Source organism: Chenopodium album, chromosome 17 (assembly GCF_948465745.1).
Source record: "Chenopodium album chromosome 17, dcCheAlbu1.1, whole genome shotgun sequence".
Lineage (NCBI taxonomy): Eukaryota > Viridiplantae > Streptophyta > Magnoliopsida > Caryophyllales > Amaranthaceae > Chenopodium > Chenopodium album.
The window spans coordinates 34,565,559-34,588,833 of record NC_137850.1 but is presented as its reverse complement, the minus strand read 5'-3'; the positions used below and the strand labels follow the sequence as shown (position 1 = coordinate 34,588,833).

Below are 23,275 nucleotides of genomic sequence, written 5' to 3'. Positions count from 1 at the left end.
CAAACATCCCCACACCTAAAATGGGTACTATATGTTTTAGTGCTAAAGGGACCTCCTTTTATGTATGCTTGTTATAATGTCCTTGTCTTTTTGTTCCGTAGTTAATACTTGATCCGATAAATATAAGTTCGAACCAAACCCATCGATATTTATCTAAGGATAATTGAGTATTGTATGGATGAGAATAAAAGAGGGATACGTATGGATGGAAATGTATAATTTTACGTATAGATGAATAGTGTTTGTTCCTAAAAATAGGATCGTGCTTCGTATCATTTCAATGATATTTTGCTTTTCTGAGAATTCTTATCACTTATGAGTTCTGACATCCATTTCACCAAAAAAAATGAGTTATGACATTCACGTTTTTTTTTTTTTTTTTTTTTTTTGTTCTTTATCTTATTTTATTTTATTTTATTTTATTTTATTTTATTTATGGTTTGTTTACTCAGTCTAGTTTGTGTATTCTTTCGTCAGTTTTGATAAGCAATTGTCAATAGTGAAATAGCGTCACCTTTTTTTTATCCCCCGCGGTTAATATTGTATCCAATAAATTTCAATTTGGACCAATTGCATCAATATTTATCTGACGCTAATTGGGACAGCTGGATTTCAGACGTGTCATGTATTGCATTTCACTATTCAAAACACTGTTTGACACTATTCAAACACTATTTGACACTATTCCAAATAGTAATTTCCGTTACGTTAATTTACGTTGCCGACGTGAATTTGGTCTTCTGTTTTATTTGTTTTCCTGTTGTTTTGATCTAAGTTTTGTATATTTTATCTTTTTTTTACGACTATGATAAATATAAATTTTTGTTTTAGTAGAGTAAAGTAAGATAAGGGTTCACCTTTTTTTTTAAGGTCATTCGGTCAAGGGAATATAATTTACTCTTAACTAACTGAAATTTATGTCGTATGACTTAATATTGTATGATTTTACATGATGTATTTTCATTTTGACCATGTCAATCTTATGATTTTATATGATTTACCTTACTTTATACTTTTAGTAAGGGTTATTATTTGTAATGCTCGTACTTTTAAGGTTTTGCCGTATGTTTAGATATTCTTGAGTAAATTTATATGTACTGTCTAATAAGGGCAGGGGTTATTGTTTTTACTTTTTTTTATATAAGCTCTGAAATAATTTGTCCAATCCTATTAGTATTGTAACCTAATGTCTTTGTGTAACTTTAAGAGCTGACATCTCAGAGCTGTTAAAAGTGTTGTTTTAATACCTTGGTAAGTATAATAGTCACTAAATAAATTTAGGGACTCTGCTATAGTATACCATGTGAGTATTACTGAGTTGTGACATAACTTGATCATATATTTTCATTTTTTGTAATACCATGACATTTTAGAACCTTTTTATGTGAATATTAGAGTTGATTTTATTACGATTTTCTTTATTTTATCAGTTTAAGTGTTACAAAACAGATTAAGTAAGTTTGTTACATATAAAACGAAAGAATTTAATATCAAGATTCTCATTATTACCAAAATCTTGATATTTACCAAAATAATCCTTGATTTTTAATTTATTTACTTTTTTTTTATTTACAAATTAACCCCTTTATTTTCCTATAAATACCCCCCTAATTCTCAAGTTTTAGACACCAAAAAATTCCTACAAATTCTCTCTCTAAAAATTCTCTCTAATTTTTTTTCTCCTCTAATTTTTGCTTTAGTTAAAATCTCTCTAATTTAGCTTTATTCTTAAATTATTAGCTTATTAAAAGCATCTTATAATTAAATTGATATTGTTATTTTTATTTAAGTGTTGTTATCATCTTTAATTCCTATAAAAAAAACACAAAAATATTTCAAGTTCAAGCATTATTTTTCTTTATTATCCTGGTTAAAAAATATTAGTTTAATTGCTTAAGTATTCCTAGTCTATATTAAAAACCAAAAAAAAAAAAGGGTTTGTTTCTCAAGATTTAGCTTTATTTTTCAAGTTTATTTTCTCTAATCAAAAATAAAAAAAAAATTTCTTTAGCTTTATTTTTGCATTAATTTCCTTTAATATCTCAAAACTCAAAAAAAAATCACTTAGTCTCTTTTATTGCACTTTAATTAAGGAGTGATCATCTTTTCATCCTTGATAAGTAAGAAGGGTTATCCAAAAAATTGCTACATCTAGTTCAAGGTATTATCTTTATTCTTTTCTTAATTTCCTTAATTATTATTATGCTAACTAACGTGTTTGTTTTCATGTGATGTTACCAATAGAGGTAATGACGATATTAGGTGCTAAATTAGCCCTAAATCTTTCATTACTCCACATTAGAAAGCCAAGCCTATTGGTGAGGTGATATGTTACAAAGAGGGGGGTTCATTGCATTTTGCATTGCATTTTTTTTTAATGCATTTTAAATATGAAAGATTAATACATTCATGTGACAGCCTAATGTATATTTTAAAGAATGATTTATTTCTTAAAGTGAGCTTAAAGACCTAAGGAATTAAGAGTTTAAGCAAAGGTTGTTCAAGAGTAAAGAATTACTTACCATGACCCAAAGATGGCCAGTGAAACAACCCTTACAACTAGAGCCAGTTCCATTTCCTTAGCTCAAGTGATAGAACTTTTCAAGAGCTTTCCAACCATATCTCAGAATAATTTTTTCGATTTTTCTATGATTTTTAATGATTTTTTTTAGTTCAAGCTATCAAAGAGATGAAATGTGCACGTTTTTCTCTTAATTGCTTTTTAAAATTGTATTAATTTATTTTTAAGGAACTAATGGTGGTATGAAATCTACATTACACTATATTATATATATACTTCTTAACTTATGGAGTTTTAATTAAAATGTCTTTAATCTTATTTTAAAAATGACTTTAGAAATAAGAGTTTTAACAAGCTTTAATTCTAAGTATTATTTTAAGAAACTTTAATCTTATTTTAAAGAAGACTTCAGAAATAAGAGCCTTTAATTCTAAATGTCGTTGTTTTAAAAATCTTTAATCTTATTAAATGATGTCTTAAGGACTTTAATTTTATTTCAAGATGACTTCAGAAATAAAAGTTTTAACAAACATTGTTTTCTTTTATAATTTTGTGAATCTTTTTATTTCAAACCCTTTTGTGACACAAGAATAAATCATAACTTTGCTTGTTTATTCCTAATAATTAATGATAGTTAATATAAGGTTATGGCCTCATTTCCAAACATGAGGTTGAGATTAATTATTTAGTTGTATAAGGTTGTAACAATTATCCATCTCCATAAAAATAAGCTTATATCCCATTATAATTACCCGATGGATTAATTGACAATCGAATATAATTAAATAGTTTATTGTTCCCTTTTATTTGGAAGTAAGGCCTTGACAAGTGTCGTGTTTTATTTAGTCAATTCCATTAAGTCTAAACACATAACCCTTAAAACCTTACAAAAATTACCTTCGAGTGAATTTGAAACCCAAAGTGAGATTATATAGTGAACCCTTACAGTTTCACTCCCAAAAATACCTTGATCCACTAAAAGTCGTCAATTGGGATGCATTTGTTGAATTGTCTTATTCAAAAGACATTTTTGGTAATCACTAATAAGGGTGATTTTCCTCAACCAAGGTGGTTCATTTTACTTTTATGAGTGAATCCGTCAACGATCACTAAAATCCCACTTACAAAAATGACGTTTATGTCAACAACCCAAGTCAAAAACCCAATGGAATTGGTTATTTAAAACATGGCATCTGTCCGAACTACGAAGGTTTTGATCCGTGAGTGAATTCAAAATCTCACTATGATCGGTACGTAGTGCAACTTTGGTGCTCAAACCTACCTTATATTAATTTTTTTTATGTGGTTTTCATGCCTTAAAACTCGATTTTTAACAACGCAATAGTAAGAGCCCGTTCCTTAGAACGGAAGGGAAGACGAGTTCCAGACGTTCGATTCTCTTAACCTAAACCCCGAACCCTGTGCCTTATTTCTTTTTATGGAGTTAGTAGTTGATTTTTTATTTATTTAAATTGACTGTTTTAAAATCCGTCCTTATTCGGATAAAAATAAGGTGGCAACTCTAAGTCTTTAATTATAAGTCTTATCAGACACTTAAGTGGAACCTTTTATAGACTAATCTTTGTCCACCAAAAACCAGGTACCACACAACAACAACAAAATCCAAAAAAAAAAAAAAAAAAAAAAATAACAACAACAACAATAATCAAAATAACAATAATAATAATAACAACACTAATATCAACTAATAATAACAATAATAATAATAACAATAATAATAAAAATAATACTAATCATATATTTTTAACCATAATCATAATTTAAAATAATATTATTCACGAAATTTTTTTTTTAAAAAAAAAATAATCGGAAAACCCAGGCTTCCGCCCAGATTTTCCGGACAAACCTGGGAGGATCCGCCTGAAATTTTCGGATTATCCTAGATTTTTCCGGAAATTTAGGCGGAAGTTGGGATCCGCCTAAAATTTCCGAAAAATCCTAGGAGGATCCGAAAATTTCAGGCGGATCCTCCCAGGTTTTTCCGGAAAAACTGGACGAATGTCTGGGTTCCGATTTTATTTTATTTTTTTAAAAAAATTACCTGCTCGCCTCCGCCACCAACACCTCCGCTGCCGGCCAAGTTCCTTCCTCCGTAAGTCACCCTTATGTGCCGCGGATCAGCCATCCCTTTGTGTAGGTGGTTGAGTTAGAGAGATAAAATGAGGTGAATGAGGTTAGAGAGTGAAAATATGGAAAATATGAGTCGTTGAGTGAAAATTCCGTATTTATATACTAGGGGTAAAAATGAAATTTCCTTAAAAGAATACGATCGTTCCCTTGTAAAATAGGAGCGACGTTTAACAAACACCCAATTTGATTTGGATTTACTTTTTTTTTTGTTGTGATCTGAATTTTTATTTTCATTCTAAAGTAAATAAAAATAAGGCGAATTAACGGAACGAGGAAACTCGATAAGACATTTTGGCTTTCATCGGTACCTAACATCGGGTGATCATCTCCCAGTTTCCAGATCTGAAAGATTCCCGGCGAGATCTGATTTCCTAATCAGAGTAGAAGAATGACGGCTGTTTCTGTTCATAAGTTTGCTCAGTGCATCACTTGTCATGCCTGGAGTCCTGACCATTCAAGTACTTTCTCTCTTCATACATTTCTTTTGGATTTTGTTACGTTTTCATTTCAATGTTATTGGTTTTGGGTGAATTTGATCTTAATTTTGCCTGCATTGGTTGTGGATCAAACTATTCTTAATTGGGTTTTTATGATTTTTCATATTCATCAGTGTTAGCAAATTGGGCGTTAAATTTGATTTCATTTCATTTATTTTGATGTGCCCATTTTGTTTATTGGTAATGTAATTGGGTAATTAAACAAAAGATCATATTTTTTTTGGTGGGGATAAATGAAAATTCTGTAATGTATTTTTAAATTAAAGAGGAGATCAGTGAATTAAAATGTTTGATAAATAAATTATCATTTCATGAAATATAATTTAAATTTTGAAGATATCAGCTTTATAAGCAATTTGTGCACCCGGAATCCCAGATGAAATTTGCCCTGAAACCCTTTTAATAAGAGTGAAACAAATGTAATTCTTGGAGAATTTCTGGCATTTGTTCATGGGTTTGATCAAATGCTGATTTGGTTTGTGTTGAAATCTTAGTCCTGTGAGCTATAGCAAGTGTATTATCATCTTTTGGAGGGTAGATTCTGGCTTTTGTGGAAAGTGTTGTTTTAACTCGAAGCCTTATCTACTGTTAAACTATACCTGTTCAAATGGCTGACTATGCTTGCTTCGGGGATCAGATTTAGGTGTAGGTGGTGTTTTTCTCTATTGTCTAGCCTATTGACTGGGCTGAGTAGAATTACTCAACATGAGCAGGAGCTAGTGAGCTACACAAGGAACTGATTTGCAGACTGTTTTAGAGAGAGCTAAAACATTGGCTGTCACAGAAGAGGGAATTGTTACATTTGTTCTACTTTTTGGGTTTATGTCCTCTCTTGGGAATGACCCATTGACCCTTTATACTAGAACAGCTAAACTCTTGGTGATAATTGTATTAAGCTTTATGAAAATTTAGGACTATGATTCTAGTAACTTGCTTCAACACTGTACCACTTGTGTTTTCTGTGAGTGCTTCATCAACTGTCCAGTCAACTATTCCACCTATGACACCAACATGAAACACCTCTGAATTCTGTGTCATTTGAGCTTAAAAAAAAAAGAAGGTTTTTGGTAAGGTGTGTTGTTCTTGCTTCTTCTTTATGTCCTAACTGGTAGTCGAGAGTAGTGGTGATTCCACTGAGAAGGGCTAGCTTATTTTACTTTTATAGCAGCTTGTCAATTTCCACTACCATAGTGATAATGGTTCTCTGCGATTTTCCTTAAGTGTATTCCTGGCTAGTCAATTGATCAATATATTTTACTAAAGCATCTAGGAGATTTTTTTTATTTATTTTTTATTATGTGGATAAAATATCTTAGTGCTTGTTTGGTTGACGTATGAATACATGATTAGTTGAGTACCCTAGGAAAAAAATATAGGAAAAAATATAAGCAATTACGTAGGAAGTGGAACTTTTGAGGTAGTTTTACTTCATGTATCAACTAAATCGAGGATGTTGCTGGCCGATCTCCCTCTAGGTAAGTGGAACTACATTGTGAAATTGAACTTCCTATACCTAATCATACAAATTTTGGTTGATTTTAGAAAATAAAACTTCATGGCATTTGAACTTTATATGAAGGTTAAACTTCCTATATGTAATTAAACAGAAACTTAATGTAAAACCTACATTTGAGCAGCTGTTTTTCCAAATGTCCTTTGTTAGTCTAGGTGAGCCACACTATTTGCAAGGGTTAGGGTTTAGGTTGGAATTTTCATACAACCTTGTAATTTTATGACTTTTGATAACCATTAGTCAATTAAGTGCTATTATTTGCTTTATAGTTAACCATCTGTATTATATCCAATTCATTGTCTGGTTGCCAGCTTTTAAATAAAGACTAGTGTGTAGCGCGGGTGATGCGCCGGGTTGCTAGTTTGCACTTGTTTAGTTTGCTAATCAAGTTCGATTGTTTAGATTGTAAGAGTTGTTGGTTTCGAGTTTAAGTCTTGCCATAAACATTTTTTAGTTGTCAGACTCAATCATTACATAATAGAAACAAATAGTATAATTAGACACTAATTAACTTGCCTAAGTTAAGTATAATTTTGTTAGATAAATAAACATAATCAGTGTATGGCTAAGATAGTAAGACTTGTAACTCATGACTTGTTGGTCTTGAGTTCAAGTCTTGTTATAAGAATTTTTTAGATGCAAACCTAATACATGTTGTGAAGGTGACATGTCATGTTTATAGTGACATGTGGCACATATTGCTGACATGTCGAACTTAAAAGGTGACACGTGGAACATATTCTGTTTTAGGAACGCTTTTTAATATATAAGTATAGATGTTTGCTGTGATGCACGAGAGCAATTGTGTAGTAGGACCTTAGGTTTTCACATAGATTCTTCCATATAAACACTTTCATTTAGCTCATAGTCATTGTTGGGAGGGGAGGGGGGCTCCAGACAGAAGTTGCATGCCTAAATGGCTTCTCCTGATATATTTGTATAGTTAAGAACTTTGTTAGGGAAAGCTGAAACACTGAAGATTTATAGTCACTCAATTCACAGAAAGCTGATAAATGCACTTTATGATCCCTTGGATCCAAGAAATATCTACTTTTTAAATGGTTTATCGCAGAATCTTTTATTCTTATAGAGCAAGTGACCTTCACATTTCCATGTCCCCAGACTGAGAACTTGGCACCTTTTGTAGGGATATAGAGGATACTGCTGAATAGGCTTGTGCTTTATTAACTGTTCCATTTATCCACAATCGTGTTATATACAAGCTCTATTATGTTGCTGCCTATTATAATTCCATTGTTTTTTTTTATACAACCAATTAAGAACAAAACTTTTTTTTTTTTTTTTTTTTTTTTTTTCCTCCTAGTGATTGCTGTATGCCCAAATACTGAAGAAGTCCACATTTATCAATCATCGGCCGACAAATGGGAAAAAATACATGTCCTTCAAAAGGTATGATGATGTAGGGCTTTTTTTTCCCTATGGAATTGATATTCTCATTTTATGTTTAGTTCTGTACTTCTGTCATGTCCTTCAAAAGGTATGATGATGTAGGGGTTTTTTTTTTTCTTTTGTTTTTTTTCCCTGTGGAATTGATATTGATATTCTCATTTTATGTTTAGTTCTATGACTTCTGTCTTGCAGAATTAATAGGTTAATTTTGGAACAAATTTTCCACTTGTTGATTTAGTATTTGATGAGGGACATGGAGTGCCATATAATACTGTTGCAAATACATGTTTTGGTGTTGATTTTGTTAGGACTTCAAGTTTTATAAGTTTTGATGGAACTGTTTTGTCTATGTTTTTGTTCCTTTTTAAAAAAAAAAAAAAAAAAAAATCATTGTGAGCTGATGCTTCTTTAAAATCTTTACTGAACTAATGAAGAATCATCTAGAACTATCACTGTATGCAAATTTTCTGTTGGATGTAGTGGATGGCAATTAATTTTAAAAGTAAAGATGTCCTTCGATGATGAAATTAAATGTGAATAAATGAAATGAGTTTTGAAATTCAAAATTGGCTCATAGTAATTTCCGAATTGGTTACTCGGCAGTGTTTAGCTGACTTAATCTTCAAACTGTCATGTTTTCTTTTGTTGTAGCATGATCAAGTTGTATGCGGTATAGACTGGAGCTCAAACATGAACAAAATCGTGACTGTTTCTCATGATCGAAATTCGTGAGTTATCTTTTGGTCTTGAATGTGGTTTTCACGTTCTAATGGAGTTTTCTAAGTGCTTTGATGGCCAAACTAGATTTGCCATAATGGTTGAGATGAATTCTTTTTGTTTGACATTTTTTTACTTTAATTGCTCTTTATTTTCAGGTATGTTTGGCACCATGAAGGAGGTGAATGGGTTCCAACACTAGTTATTCTAAGACTAAACCGTGCTGCCCTATGTGTGCAATGGAGTCCGAAAGGTATCTTAATTTATCACCTTTTTTCTTTGGTAGTTTAGGGCTTAGCCATATTTGAATTGGGCTCAATATTAAGGAATCGAAATAAAACCACTTATAAAAAATTGGCATCTTAATCGTACCAATGTAGTCTCTTTTTGAATGTTTAGTTAAGGCTTAAGGGTATTATCAAGGATTCAAGGGTATGGGAAAGTTCCAAGGTTTAGATTACCAAATTTAAAAAATGGCCTTTTTTTTTTTTTGTGTAGGGGGTGGGGCTAACTCTAGAAAGTAATGTACTATAATTCGTGTATGCATGTTATTAATTCTTGTTTCACTATCCGTGATCATGAACCAAGATAGTATTCTTTGTGGATGACCACATTTCATTAATTTTTGGTTTATGCATTTTATCCTTTTGAAAATATGGCCATGATTTTGTTGTTACTGTTGTTGCAATTAGTGGTTATTGTTTTTCATCCATATGACATTATACATGTTTCCTTGAGTGTGCATGCCTTAAGTCTATGCAAACAAATCTATAGTTTTCATTAAGCAAGTAGTATTTTTGGCTTTCAATCCCTTCTTAGATCCTATCTATGTTCTCTGGCATAACCTAAGTATCTTTCATGTCTCAAACATATCAACTTTTCCAATCGTTACTTTTAACTATAATTTTTAACCTAGGCAAGTAAAAATAAGGTGAAGAGGAACACACTTTAGCTGGGCTTTGTGTTTGATTTTATCAAATTTCTATATTACTTTGGACAGATATGAAATATGTCCTCAATGAATAGACAAGTTTTTTATTCGACTACCTTTGATCATATATTTTCGCATGTGGACTTTAATGGCCTTTTCCATGTATCTCCGTTTATGGTATCTTTATCTCATGGATTGTCCCTATGGGAGACACACATTTTTAAAGAGGACATCCCAAACTTGTATATATTTACATACTCTTGTTTCAGAAAATAAGTTTGCTGTTGGTAGTGGAGCTAAGACAGTTTGCATATGCTACTACGAGCAAGAAAACAACTGGTAAGTAAACGGCATGTTACGATCCACTAGGACCTATTTTTGCTTTCTTATTCATTTGTGGCTGTGATGAGCCCGGTTTTCCTGTTGGGTTTTCTTATCTCTGAATTTCTCGCACCAATGTGTTTTATATTTAAATACTTGCTGACAGTTTTCGTTTGCCTTAGTTGGAGTTGAAAATATTAAGGTCTACACAATTTTTATAGGCTGTTGATGGCTTTAATTATCACTGGATGTGGATTTTTGTAGTAGAGGAAAGGAAATGAAACAATTGAGAAATTTGAGATGGTAAATTACAAATAAGTTAGTGATCTCACCTGTGATTATAACAGCTTAGAAATGTTAAGTAACTGTAATCAATAAGTCTTAATTTTGCTATATATGAATTTTCCTCTGTAAATTCCAATAAATTATCATATTCTGCTTAGTATGTATGATGAATCTCAAATCTTAATGCTCAATTAGCAGTTGAGATTTGGGAAGATGGATTTATATGCTATACCTCTCTGTGACATCACCTGGAAGCAGGATATTAGAAGTTAGATAGAGAAAGAACCAGCATGCATATCTTGAATTTTGAACTCTTTTACATTTGAAATTAATTGGTTGTCAAATAAGACGGTTTGATGTGCTCCTTTTTTGAATTCTACTGCTTCAAATGTTTACATTCTGAAATGGTGCAGAAATTGAGTGACAGTAAATTAAGCATTTGTGGAAAAAAAATTCTACACTATTGCCCTTGGGGTGCGGAAGGGTAGTAGGACTTGATCATGTATCTTAGTAGATTCTTTGCATGGCAAACATTAAAAATTGGTTAATTTTCCAATTTTTACTTTTGAAAGGTGGTTACCAATTCTATTATGTTATTTCTATTTGGATTGTTTGTGTTGACAAGGCAAAGCAAAGCATGTATATTTGTTCTATTTGTTACATGCAAGTAGCTTGATCTTTTGTATGTTTGGCTGTCATGGCTGGATTCATCAATGATAAGTGCTGTCTTATATACTGCTCAGGTGGGTCAGTAAACTTATAAGGAAAAAGCACAACTCTTCTGTGACAAGTGTTGCCTGGCATCCCAATAATGTGAGGTTTTTTTTTTTTTCGATCCTCTTTGTGCTTTATTATATGTTAGTGGCTGCTATCACCTTTCTTATTGCAAATTGCTGAAATTCTACTGCTGTAATTTCTGGGTTTCCTTGTTATGTTCTTTTTAGTTACCTACTTTATCTCTGCATGACATGTGTAATATAGTGCTATGGTTATCTTATTTTTATATTTTGTGTTGCACTTATTGGCAAGAGTAATAAAAACAGTGCTGGCTACAAATCTTCAGTAATTTTCCAATTTAATATCCTGTGGACTGAGGCTACAGCCAGATTTATCTTTATAACCAACCGCCAACATTCTTCAGACTCTCTATTCTCTATATTCAGCATCTTGTCTGCAACATATTCTTGTTCTGTTCAGTTTGTGTGCTAGTTAGCCTAGATCTTTTTATAAATAATTCATAATTAGAAGAGCTGCAAATTTTCAAAGTTAATATAGGTTCTACATTGAGTACTGCCTTCTCTGTCGACTTGATGATGGAGATATGTGGTAACAAGGAAGATATCGGTGTTCTTGTACCAAAATGGGAGAGGATATTCAAAGGAAGAAGAGAGCTAATGGAATTAGGGGACCCTACAGGAAGAAGAAAATGGGACAATTTAGAGGAGGAAAATAGAGAATAGAAGATCCTTAAAAAGGGGGAAATTTCTATGGTATTACCTTAGAAATAAGGCTTTTATTTTATTTTTTTAAAAGTTTGGAATAGAGAATGATGACAAAGGTTATTGTAGCATTAGAGTCATTAGACTCATTTTGCTACTCTGAAGTAAAAATACTATCACAATAAGTTTATTGAGATCCCCCAGAGACACCCATCCCCTAAGCTGTGAAATGAAAGAAAGCTTTTGAGCTTTTTAAAACTGGTTACCTTTTTTCTTATTTTATATATATATATATATATATATATATATATATATATATATATATATATATATATATATATATATATATATATATATATATTTGGTTCATCATTTTCCAACTATTGGAAATTGAAGTAGTTTGTTACATCTGACAAGCCATTTCCTATTTGCTAATTTTATAATAGATTCTTTTGGCAACCACGTCAACAGATGGAAAATGCAGAATATTTTCCACTTTTATCAAGGGTGTTGATACAAGGTATTACCATGCTTATTGACTTTTGAAAAATATCTACCTGTACCTTTCTTCATTTCTTGTTGTATTGTTTTCAGGAATTCTGAAGCTGGCTCTTCATCTGATACAAAATTTGGAGAGGTCCTTGATCTATTCTTCTTTTTTTTTTTTTAATTAATTTTTTCCCCTAATTGTGTTCTCTGTCATTATTTAACTCTGTTGCTTTTGCAATTAAAATTTATTTCTTCACTATGGATTCTGATACTGTTCATACTGGAGTAGAATACTGAAATATGGACTAATTTGAGATGATATAGTGATGTGAAGAGTAGTCTCTGAGTTTGCAATAAGCTGACATAAGCAGACAGATTTAGTGATGCTGAACTTGGGGGAAAGATGTTTTTAAAATAATAATAAATTGGAATTACAGAAGATTGAAGATAAATGTCAAGTATTCGATGACTTGACGCTCTCTCAAAGCTAACTAATAAAGCTAAAATAACAACTCAATATTTTTTTATGGATTTTTCTTTCCTACTCTCATTGAGTAAATCTGATTCCTCCCCCTCTCACTAACCTGCTATCTTTCTTTTCAAGATACTACTAATAAAATTATGTAGGCGTACCCATAATTTTCTTCCCATAGACTGGTTATTACAGAATTTTCTTTATTGTTATACACCTTAATCGTGAGGCAAAGGCCTCAACACCCTGAACTGTTGCTCGGGTGCACCCAGCACCCTGAACTTCGACTAGTAGTTGGCTCACCATCAACTATGAATTGGGTTGCAACGCGTGCGATTAATGGGTTTCCAAATTAATGACACACCAGCAACTTTCCAAATAGCAGTATAGAGACATTATTTCCCAATTTCCACGTTATTTGTGAAATATGACCAGTCTCATAGCATGGTTCGAAATGCGGTTTCGGTCGCGTTGATTTGGTAATGGAATTGATGTGTTTATTGTGGATCTTATCGCGATTGTCGCGTAAGAATTTAAAATTATATTTATGTTTTAAACTATGTATTTTACAATAATTTTTCTCATAAATTTTAAAAATCTTATATTCTTATACAAATATATTGCTGTATTTCCCTTTTTACTACTCTGTATTCCTGGTAGTGCTGACGACAGGTATTTCCATATCACTCCTCTTTTTGCAGCAAATTCTACAGCTTGATCTTTCATATTCATGGGCATTTGGCGTAAAGTGGTCTCCTAGTGGCAACACCCTAGCTTATGTTGGTAAGAATTTTTTTAGTAATCACATCTTATTCTAGAAACTCATTTTTCTTAAATGGTCTTTCATTTTTATGTGGATCTTCAGGTCATAACTCAATGATATACTTTGTTGATGATGTTGGTCCGTCACCTTTGGCACAAAGTGTCGCATTCCGCGATTTGCCTCTCCGTGATGTGGGTCAGCATCCTCTCTCATCAACTTCACTAGAAAACTGCTGCTTCATTACTTTTAACTTCAAACTCATATCTGATTTTATGTGCATTTATCTTGCAGGTCTATTTTTTGTCTGAAAAGATGGTCATAGGTGTGGGATTTGACTGCAACCCTATGGTTTTTGCTGCAGATGAAAGTGGGTTGTGGTAATAATAACTTGCCTGTTTTGCTGGTCTGACAAATTGAATCGATGTGTTATGTTTATGCCTTAATCTAGAGTTTACAATTGAGGTCATGTAATGGATTGCTGTTATAATAATCATACTCTACATAATTTTGTTAGAAGTAGATTTTGTTGCTGGCCTTTGAGTTCCTGTTTCACGAGTGGATTGTAAAATTTAGTCTGTATTTTAATATACAAGTGCACATCTTTTTCTTTCTTTTTACATAGATGAATATTTTACTTTGCTCTCTTGCAGGAGCTTTATTAGATTTCTTGGTCAAAAGCAGACAACTCCAACGAATGCAAGGGCTGGTTCTCAGGTACATTCTAGTGCCTATAGTTTTTGGCATGCTAAGATATTTCACAATTTTTCTGTGACTGGGTTTGTCTTTGATACCCACATTGTCTAGTTAGAGCACTTAGAGGGGTAGGAGTTGGGTCTATATTTAAGATTTTTGTCCGTTTGAGGTCTTTACTTATAAGAAGCTTTCATTTCTGTTATGGTATTACTGCATAGACAAGTTAATGTGCACAGCTTGTACTTTAGACAATCAAACCCAGTTATATGCTAGAAAGATTGCTTTATAGGGTGGGATTTTAAGTTTGGATGGCTTGTTTGGTTACTAACAATTAATATTGGTAAAGAAAATGGATGTGTACTTTGACAATACATGTAAAATCTTTATGTCCATGGTAATGCAATTTCATCCCCAAACTTGAATTGTTTACATAATTGCCCATTACCACCCAATACAAATGGTAATGGATAGTAATGAAAATTTGTGAGATATTTTGAGGTGAAATAGCAATACCATGGGAATAGTAATGGATGTTAATTTACAAATATATATATACAAATTCATTTCCATCATCACAATTTATCACAATTTCCAAAGGTTTTATGAGCAGTTATTGTTACAATTTTATACAGCTCAAATTGCTGATGATAGCTCCATGGTTGATGCAAAAATATTACTGTTTCAGATTTCAGGAGCATTTGGAAAACTATATGGTCATTCAAAGTACAACAATGTCAATGATAATGGCAATGATTCTTACTCGAGTGGACGTGCTCATGATAACTGCATTACGTATGGCCTTACCCACCAATTAGATTATTCATTTTTTTTAATTTTTTTTTTATAGACTAATCTTTTTCTCGAAGTTATACATATAGGCATATAGCTAATATGGTTGACTTGAATTCAGCTGCATTGTGCCATTGAAAAAGGGAAGAGACTCAAAAGTGACTCGCTTCAGTACTTCAGGTACACAAAGCTTGTTATCTTAAGTTGGTAAATTGTTGTTGAAAGTTTCGAGGTAGATAAGGCTGCTAATGCTTTTTTTTTTTTTTTTTACTTACATCTTATTCTAGGACTTGATGGTAAGGTGGTTATTTGGGATTTGGAAGGCCAAGACCTGGCAGACTATTACTGAAACAGACAGAAGATTTTGGGTCTTGTGAGGACGCTAATGAGTTTGGAGCTTATAGAACTATTATCTGTAAATCAGATCTTTTCTCAGTTAAAGAAGCTGATTTCCCAGCAGCTGCATCCAGTGACAGGAACAGAATATCTCTGTAATTGATGCAGATTTCGGGTATATGAGAAGTACGAGTAAATATAGTTATACTGTTTGAAAGTATATTTGTAGGTCCAAAAGAAGAACATTCTTGTTTTGATGATGATGTTACTTTTCCTTCATATGAAATACATTCTCGGTATTGTTGTTACTTATCCTTCATATAAAAATATTTTATGTCAAAATTGGTATAAGGCGTGTTATTGCTGCTGTAGTGCAATAAAATCCCTACAGCTGTGGTTGTTTAGAAGCGTTTTAGGGATATAAACAATGTGACCAAGTCAATCTGCTGTTTTCGCTGTTTGGTAAGAGCGGCTTCAGTTAGTGGAAAACCTTCAAACTAGCAATTTGGAATCGTAGAGTTGAGCAGCATTTTGAGAGGTTGGCTGATTGGGATCGCAATTGACCTTTTTACCCTTTTTCCGTACAACCATTGCAAAGAAAGTTGCTCTGTGCTCCACTGCTCCATATTGCATACTTAAATTTTTTGTCAAATAATACTCTGAATTAAATTTTGTTTTAAAAATGACACCTTAATGACATATTTCGGTCAAAAGTTAAGTTTTTAGGAATTGGTTTTCATCTTTCCGCCAATTTTGGTCACAATGGAGCTTGTGAGAGCCACCCAATGTATTGATAAATCAAATCATTTCTAGTTTTCTACTTTAATTCTACCCTCCCCTCATTCAATGGAGGGTAAGATGGAGGGAAAATGAAAGTCAAACATTGAGAAATTGATTTTCTGTAGGGATTCGTCATTAAGGTGTATCAAACTATCAATTATATGAACAAGAAAAAAGAGGGGACAATCATGGGGAAAAAACTCCCATGAGTCAATTAGGTGTGCCTTGGGGTGTTAACGAGCTGAGCTTGCTCATGAACTGTTCAATGCTCGGCTCGGTCAAAGCTCGACTCGAGAGGGCTCGACTCGAGTTCGAGTTCGGCTCGATATCTTAACAAGCCAAGCCTAAGCCACCCATGGCTCGGCTCGAAAGCTTGTGAACAAGCTCGAATATTTTTTTATACATAAATAAATTTTATAAGTTTAGCTAAAATACACACCGTGTGCCAAACAAAAAAATATGGATCACAATGGTGGGCTTTTGTAAAGATGCCCATGGCAAATATGAAAATGCACTGTGAATGTCAATTGGTCTTACATGCATCCTTATGCATCTAGGATACATGAAACACCAGTTCAATAAAGAAGCAGCCCAGTTGCTAAACTCGTCCAAATGCCCCAAAATGAAAATGCGACCCAACCCAAACTTTCACTTCCCAAACGCGACCCACTCCAAATCCATATTTTGGTTTTCAATTTAATTTTTTCTAAAAAAAAAAAAAAATCATTTTTACTTCTCATTAAATTTTCAAAAATAAAATTCTGCAATTAATTTCTCTGATTTTCTCTCTCCAAACTCCATTCTCTCTCCTCTACATGATTTTGCTATACTAAAAACTGAAAAATCAATAATGGATATACGAAAAGAAATGCATAATCAAAAGGATTGTCCTAAAAAAGGTAAATTTTCTCTGATTTTTGTCCGAATTTATGTAAATTTTTATGAATATCACTAACTTTCTTCGTTAATTTTTGTCCACATTTTTCGATACTCTGTTCGATTTTTTTGTTAAATAATCATATTAGGAAACCAATGCTTATGTTCATATTTTGAATGATTATGTTCACTTTCTAAAATGCATATGTTCATATTTTTTATGCCTATGTTCACTCTTTGAAAAGCTAATGTTCACATTTAAGGGAACCTATGAATATGTTCATATCTTGCATGATTATGTTCTTTTTTCAGGAATTTATACATTCACATTTTCTTTGAATATGTACATATTTTTAATACTTATAATGCATATGTTTCATAATCATATTATTTTTTACTTCTTCAGTTTTTATGTTCATAATTAAATGCCTTATATTCATAGTAGTATTTTACACGTTCATAGATAATTTCAAATATTCATAATGTAAATATGTGTTGTGCATGAAATATTCTCATTAAGTATGTTTATGCATATTTTCTCTTTTTTAAGTGCATATGTTCATATTTTTTACGCATATGTTCACCTTTTAAATGCTTATATTCATTTTAAGGAAACCAATGCTTATGTTCATATATTGAATTGTTATGTTACTTTCTGAAATGCATATATTCATATTTTTTATGCCTATGTTCACTTTCTAAAAACCTAATGTTCACATTTAAGGGAACCTATGCATATGTTCATATTTTGCATGTTTATGTTCATTGATAAAATTAAATCCAGAAAATCAGATGAAATTCATACACAGATGAAGTTGATCGAAGCTAACAAAATTCAATTCATATGAATTCAAAAAACCAGATAAAACATAATCAATTCCAATATTGATGATCTCTTCGGGAAGAACAACCAATTCCATATTGTAAGGAACAAATTCAATTGTAAAATTGAAAAAAAAATGAGAAAAAAAACAGAGGAAAAAGAAATTGAAGAAGGAAGAAGAAAAAATAGAGAAGAATTTGTCCAAAAACAAAAACAGAGAAGAAAATATAGTAATGAAAATTTTAATGGAAAACTTTGATGAGAATTAGGAAAGAAAGGAGAAGAGAGAGAATTGGGAAAAAGGAAACCAAAAAAATTAAAAAAGGAAACCAAAAAATTAGGCGGGAAGAAACGTTAGAAGAGGAACTCATAATATGAGTGGGCCGCGTTTCAAGAAGAATATCCTGGGTTTTGCACTGTTGCATCTATTCTACATGCATGAATATGCATGTAAGAATATGCGATGTGAATGTCTCATTAAAACTTCGTAGTTGGCCCTTCATAGTTAAGTCCTATTCTCTTAAACCACCGCTCCCTCCCCTTCCTCCTCCCCTTCATCCTTCTTCCTCTTCTCTTCCCCCCCCCCCCCCCCTAACAGCAACCCTCTACCCACCGTACCCGCTACCCAGTCCCCCCATCTCCGGCGACCTTCTCCACCGCCGAAAGACCCTCCCTTTCCCCCTTATCACCGCCGGCGACAACCACCTCCTTGATTTTGAAAAACCCTAGAAAATCGATTTGAGGTTTTTTTTAATTATGTGCATCTTTCTTGCATTTGATGCTTGTTTTGGCTTTGATTATGTATGTATGTATGTGATGCTAGGGTAATTTAGAAGCAAAATTGCAATTGATTTGGACTTTATTTGAGCATGATTGAGTAAATAAGAGCCAAAAATTCGAAGGGAGGTGGTGGTTGCCAACGGGGATAAGGGGGAAAGGGAAGGTCAATCGGCGATGGAGGTAGGTCGCTAGAGGTGGGAGGATCTGGGCAGTGGGTCAAGTGGGTAGGGGGTTGCTGCCAGGGGAGGGGGAAAGGGAGGAAGAAAGGGAAGGGGTGGTTGGTTGGTGGTTAGGGTTGTGGTTGTGGTTTTTTTTTTATTCTTTTGATGTATATATAGTAATTGGGTGGGTTAGAGGTTAATTAGAAGAAATAGGAGGAAATTAGAGTATATTTAAGTTAATTAGAGGCTAATTAAGGAAACCTCTCGCAAAAAAATGCGTGGTGGTTTTTGTAACCAAAAAACTTTACAAAATGGTGCTTTTAAAAAGTTTTTTCCGAAAATTTTTTCCTAATTAAATTAGAAGTCTTACCATCTCAGCTAAGTATTTAGTTCTTTTTTATATTTAACTCAAATTTAAAACGTAACCTAAAATTAATTGATAAAAACTAAACTTGACCTAACTTAATAATAGGACAAATGTTGGAGGAAGAAGTGTTTAACTATATTTAAAAAAAAATACTCCATTTATTTTAAAATAAAAATAAGTACCCGAATTAGATATGAAATATATGCCAATGCATAACTTTTAACCAATAATATCATTAGTTATAAATAAGTCTAAAGCATAAGAAGTTAACATTCGAAAACTATGCATTAAGACGATTCTAACAAGTAACCACTAACTAAAATATTTTTATTTACTGAGTAAATATCACTAATACAGTATTGGACAAAAGTGAATCATGTGAGTAATGCAAAAAGTCAAACATGGATATTTATTTTGAAACGGATAGAGCACGGTTAAGGTTTTATGAGAGTATTTTCCTCTCTTCCCAAAAAAAAAAAATGGTTTTATGAGAGTGTCAGACCAAAAAACTCTAATTAGACCGCACCAAAACTAAATGAAGTGTTCTTATGTTAGAGATATCGGAAAATATATGTGTGATATTTTCCATATCGATATTATTAAGAGAATATTATGTTAGGTTTATCTTATCAAAAAAGATATTATTTAGTGAATATATCTTTAGGATATATAGTTTTGGTCCTATATGTTTTAGGAAAATTGTTTTCTATCTTATGAGTTTAGGTTTTGTATAAATACTCAACCTATTGATGAATAATAAAAAAGAATACAAGCTATTCTATTCTATTTCCTCTCTAATTTGTCATCCTAAAAGCCCATTATATCCTTTGTTTTTTTCGAAAAACATAATCCGGACATACAAGAAAGTGATACAATCAAACAAAAGACTTTGCAATAAAAGAAGACAATCTTTAGAGAGCCCCCATTCATCTTTATGATGAACGCATAATGTTCATCTTGTGGCATATTCGTAAATAAGGCGAACAATACTATGCAGAGGTGGACAATCCAGTGGAGGTGGGTGCTTACACGGAAGGTTGGGATGATGACTCCGAGTGCCACTGGACTAACGCTGTAAACAACAATAGTTCATGGAGGTAAGTCTGTACAGTACATGTCATTTAATGCTTGAACGGTTGAACCTATAGCTGGTAGTAGTTGTGTTTTAAATCTAAAAAAATAGCTTATAGACCAACAAGGAGGTGTCACTAAAGTAAAGAAACACAATTGTTCAACGAAGTGGACGGGAAGCCATTGAATTCTGATACACGAAGGCAATATAGTCGAGTTTTGGGTAAGATTTCCAGCTATGTTGAGCATTTAATCGTATTTGTTATACAAGTCTAGTTATGCACGACATACATGTTTGTTACATACACGAGTTAGCTGATTTATAAATTTTAATTTTAGCTCATACTTACTTGATAGGAAATTATTATGAAGTAATCTGCAATAAATTTATATATGAATAATGCACAAATTGTCATAATCCAACTATATTCATGATAGTTATGGTGTAATCTTGATTTGATTTTGATAGTTATGTAGGTCGACAAATAAGATATGCATTGTGTTTGTATACCCCTTGATCTAGGTAATTTTGGAGTTAGATCTACATTTTGGCAAAACTGATCACTATATTATTGAATTAGATAATCGCATGAGTGTTATAAAATTGACTTGTACTCGTAGTATTAGTGTATAGGTTACTGGTTAGGTTATTAGAAGAATAGGTAGTGGGAATCAAGTATGAAATTATATTTTCTTATATAATATATATATATATAGGGAGGGTGGAATTGAATTAATGAATATGGAAGTGTTTATATGAATTCGCATTGGTATTTTTGTAAAATTTGTGTTGATATTTATATTGGGTAATGATTGCACTTTTTGTAGACAAAATTCTGTACAAGTATTTTGTTACAAATGGAGAATTGTGTACAAACTCCACCTGTTGTTAGTAGAAATGAAGTAGGAGTGCAAGATAAGGGCAGTGGGGTTCGTGGCAATACTAGTTTGGAATCTTTGGATCAAGAGGAGGTGATGATCATGGATCCCTGTCTAGAGGATTGTCGTGTGTTGGTTCCTTTTGTAGAGGGGGAGATAACACCACCAAATGGAGGCAATGAGGCTAGGATGCAGTACGTAACACTAGTAAAAACGGTGGAGACAGTACAAACTGTAGTTGCTAGTAATCATGTTAGTGTAGTTACTTATGTGGATGAACCAAAGGTCGGGATGATATTTAAGAAATAGGAAGATGTAGAAGCTTATTATAAGGAATATGATGAGCAAAAGGGTTTTGGGGTGAGTAGGGTTCAGGGTGTGTATTCCAAGGGTGAGGGGAGGGATATAATCTCTACGACATGGAGGTGTGAGTGTTATGGGAGACCTGATATGAGGGCGCAACAAGAAGCCAAGAAGAGGGCGAAAGCCATGGATGCGAGTGGTTCTGGTGGAGTTATAGGTGGAGTGGTGGGAGAGAATGAGTTGAGTCGTAGTAAAAGAAGGTCGAAACAATGTGAGTGTGTAGCCAATGTTTATGCGAGTGTCAACTGTGAAGGTGAATGGGTTAAATGGAGAGTTGAGTTGGAGCACACAGGTCACAATCCCATTCCTGGAAATGCTCGTCTTGTGAAAGAGTATCGAATGAAACACTTTACATCAAGAGTGAGGAAGAAGCTACTGAAATATTTTGAGAAAGGGTTACCTGTGAAGCAAATTCATGGGTGCATGGGCACGGAGATGGTGGACTCTAATCCTTTGCCGTTCACTGTTAAGGACATTGAGCATGAGGTCTATAAAAGTAGACGTCTAAAAATGGAGGGAGGAGACTCAGTTGCAATGATGAAATTTTTTCAACATATGCAATCCGAGAATAAGAATTTTTTTTATTCACAACGGTTAGATGGCGATGGTAGGTTGCAGGATGTTATGTGGGTTGACGCTCGTAGCAGGGCCGCTTACAAAGAGTTTGGTGATGTCGTGTGTTTTGATGCCACATATTTGACAAACGATTATGATCTTCCATTTGCCAACTTCGTAGGCGTTAATCACCATGGACAATCAATCCTACTTGGCTGTGCTCTAGTATCTCATGAAGATTGTGATACTTACCGGTGGGTGTTTCAATAGTGGTTACAATGTATGAATGAAAAACCTCCCAAAGCAATACTCACTGACCAGGCCGCTGCCATGAGGAAGCCACTTGAGGAGGTGATTCCCACAACGAGACACCGTTGGTGCATATGGCACATAATGAGAAAGCTTCCCGAAAAGCTAGGGAAATGTGAAAAGTAAGTGTCTAAATTAAATGTGTACTGAATTAGTTGATTTCAAGAATAGGTTTAATTATGTGTTCATGTTTTTCAGGTATCAAGAATTCAAAAGCCAGCTAAAGTGTGTGGTATATGAAAGTTTCACTATCCAGGAATTTGAGAACAGGTGGAATGAATTTATTGTGAAATATAAGCTTGAAAGCAATGATTGGCTCGAAAATTTGTTCAAGGAACGGCATATGTGGGTACTGGCCTTTATGAGAGATTTTTTTTGGGCCTGTATGAAGCAACACAAAGGGTTGAGAGTATAAACAGCTTTTTCGATGGATTTCTAAATCGAAAAACGAAGCTTTTTGAGTTCCCCCAAAAGTATGATAAGGCAGTGGAGAAGCGGGTTGATGATGAGATCGATGCTGATGAAAAATCTGGGAAGTATATCAGACCGGTTGGTCAGTGGTTTCGCGGTTGAAAAACTTTTCCAAAAAATATACACAGACACTAAATTTCAAGAAGTCTAAACGGAATGCTGTAGATTGATGTACTACTACCCTTGTGAAGAGAGTACACTCTCAGAAACTCTTATTCGGTATCTAATTGAAGATCGTGTCTGGATTGTTCCAGAGGGCAAGAGTGAAGCCGTTCTGACTAATAGGAGGAAGTTCTATTCAGCAACATTTCACAATGAAACAAAAATGGTGTGTTGTGATTGTCGTAAATTTGAAACAGATGGCATAATTTGCAGGCACATCATTCGTATTCTTGATCTTAATCAAGTCGTTGACATTCCCCAACGTTATATACTTACTCATTGGAGAAAAGACGTGTTAAGGAAGCACACGAGAGTTAAGGTATCCAAACATGATCCATCCAAGACTGGGGT

At 33.1% G+C, this 23,275-nt stretch overlaps 2 protein-coding genes across 2 annotated transcripts; both read left to right on the top strand.

The window, feature by feature from the left end:
* The first annotated feature begins 4,912 nt into the window (after positions 1–4,912).
* LOC145587828 (actin-related protein 2/3 complex subunit 1A-like) lies at positions 4,913–15,637 on the top strand. The gene is made up of 15 exons (XM_081644505.1): positions 4,913–5,130; positions 8,007–8,092; positions 8,744–8,820; positions 8,968–9,062; positions 10,010–10,079; positions 11,090–11,159; positions 12,232–12,305; positions 12,380–12,422; positions 13,448–13,529; positions 13,612–13,700; positions 13,801–13,886; positions 14,160–14,223; positions 14,888–14,994; positions 15,113–15,171; positions 15,279–15,637. The coding sequence occupies exons 1-15, from the start codon at positions 5,061–5,063 to the stop codon at positions 15,338–15,340; spliced, it is 1,134 nt and encodes a 377-aa protein (XP_081500631.1). The 5' UTR covers positions 4,913–5,060; the 3' UTR covers positions 15,341–15,637.
* LOC145588861 (protein FAR-RED ELONGATED HYPOCOTYL 3-like) lies at positions 15,377–22,252 on the top strand. Its single transcript, XM_081645457.1, has 4 exons — positions 15,377–15,482; positions 20,094–20,188; positions 21,014–21,316; positions 21,374–22,252. Exons 1-4 carry the CDS (start codon positions 15,377–15,379, stop codon positions 22,250–22,252), a joined length of 1,383 nt encoding a protein of 460 aa, XP_081501583.1.
* The last annotated feature ends 1,023 nt before the right edge of the window (positions 22,253–23,275 follow it).

Excerpts from the sequence above, each read along its gene's own strand:
- LOC145587828 (XM_081644505.1), top strand. The coding sequence starts at position 5,061 with ATGACGGCTGTTTCTGTTCATAAGTTTGCTCAGTGCATCACTTGTCAT. Across the intron at positions 9,063-10,009 it reads TGTGCAATGGAGTCCGAAAG|AAAATAAGTTTGCTGTTGGT; the intron begins GTATCTTAATTT and ends CTCTTGTTTCAG. Across the intron at positions 11,160-12,231 it reads TTGCCTGGCATCCCAATAAT|ATTCTTTTGGCAACCACGTC; the intron begins GTGAGGTTTTTT and ends ATTTTATAATAG.
- LOC145588861 (XM_081645457.1), top strand. The coding sequence starts at position 15,377 with ATGAGTTTGGAGCTTATAGAACTATTATCTGTAAATCAGATCTTTTCT. Across the intron at positions 15,483-20,093 it reads GACAGGAACAGAATATCTCT|GCGAACAATACTATGCAGAG; the intron begins GTAATTGATGCA and ends TTCGTAAATAAG. Across the intron at positions 21,317-21,373 it reads CTGTAGTTGCTAGTAATCAT|GAAGATGTAGAAGCTTATTA; the intron begins GTTAGTGTAGTT and ends TTTAAGAAATAG.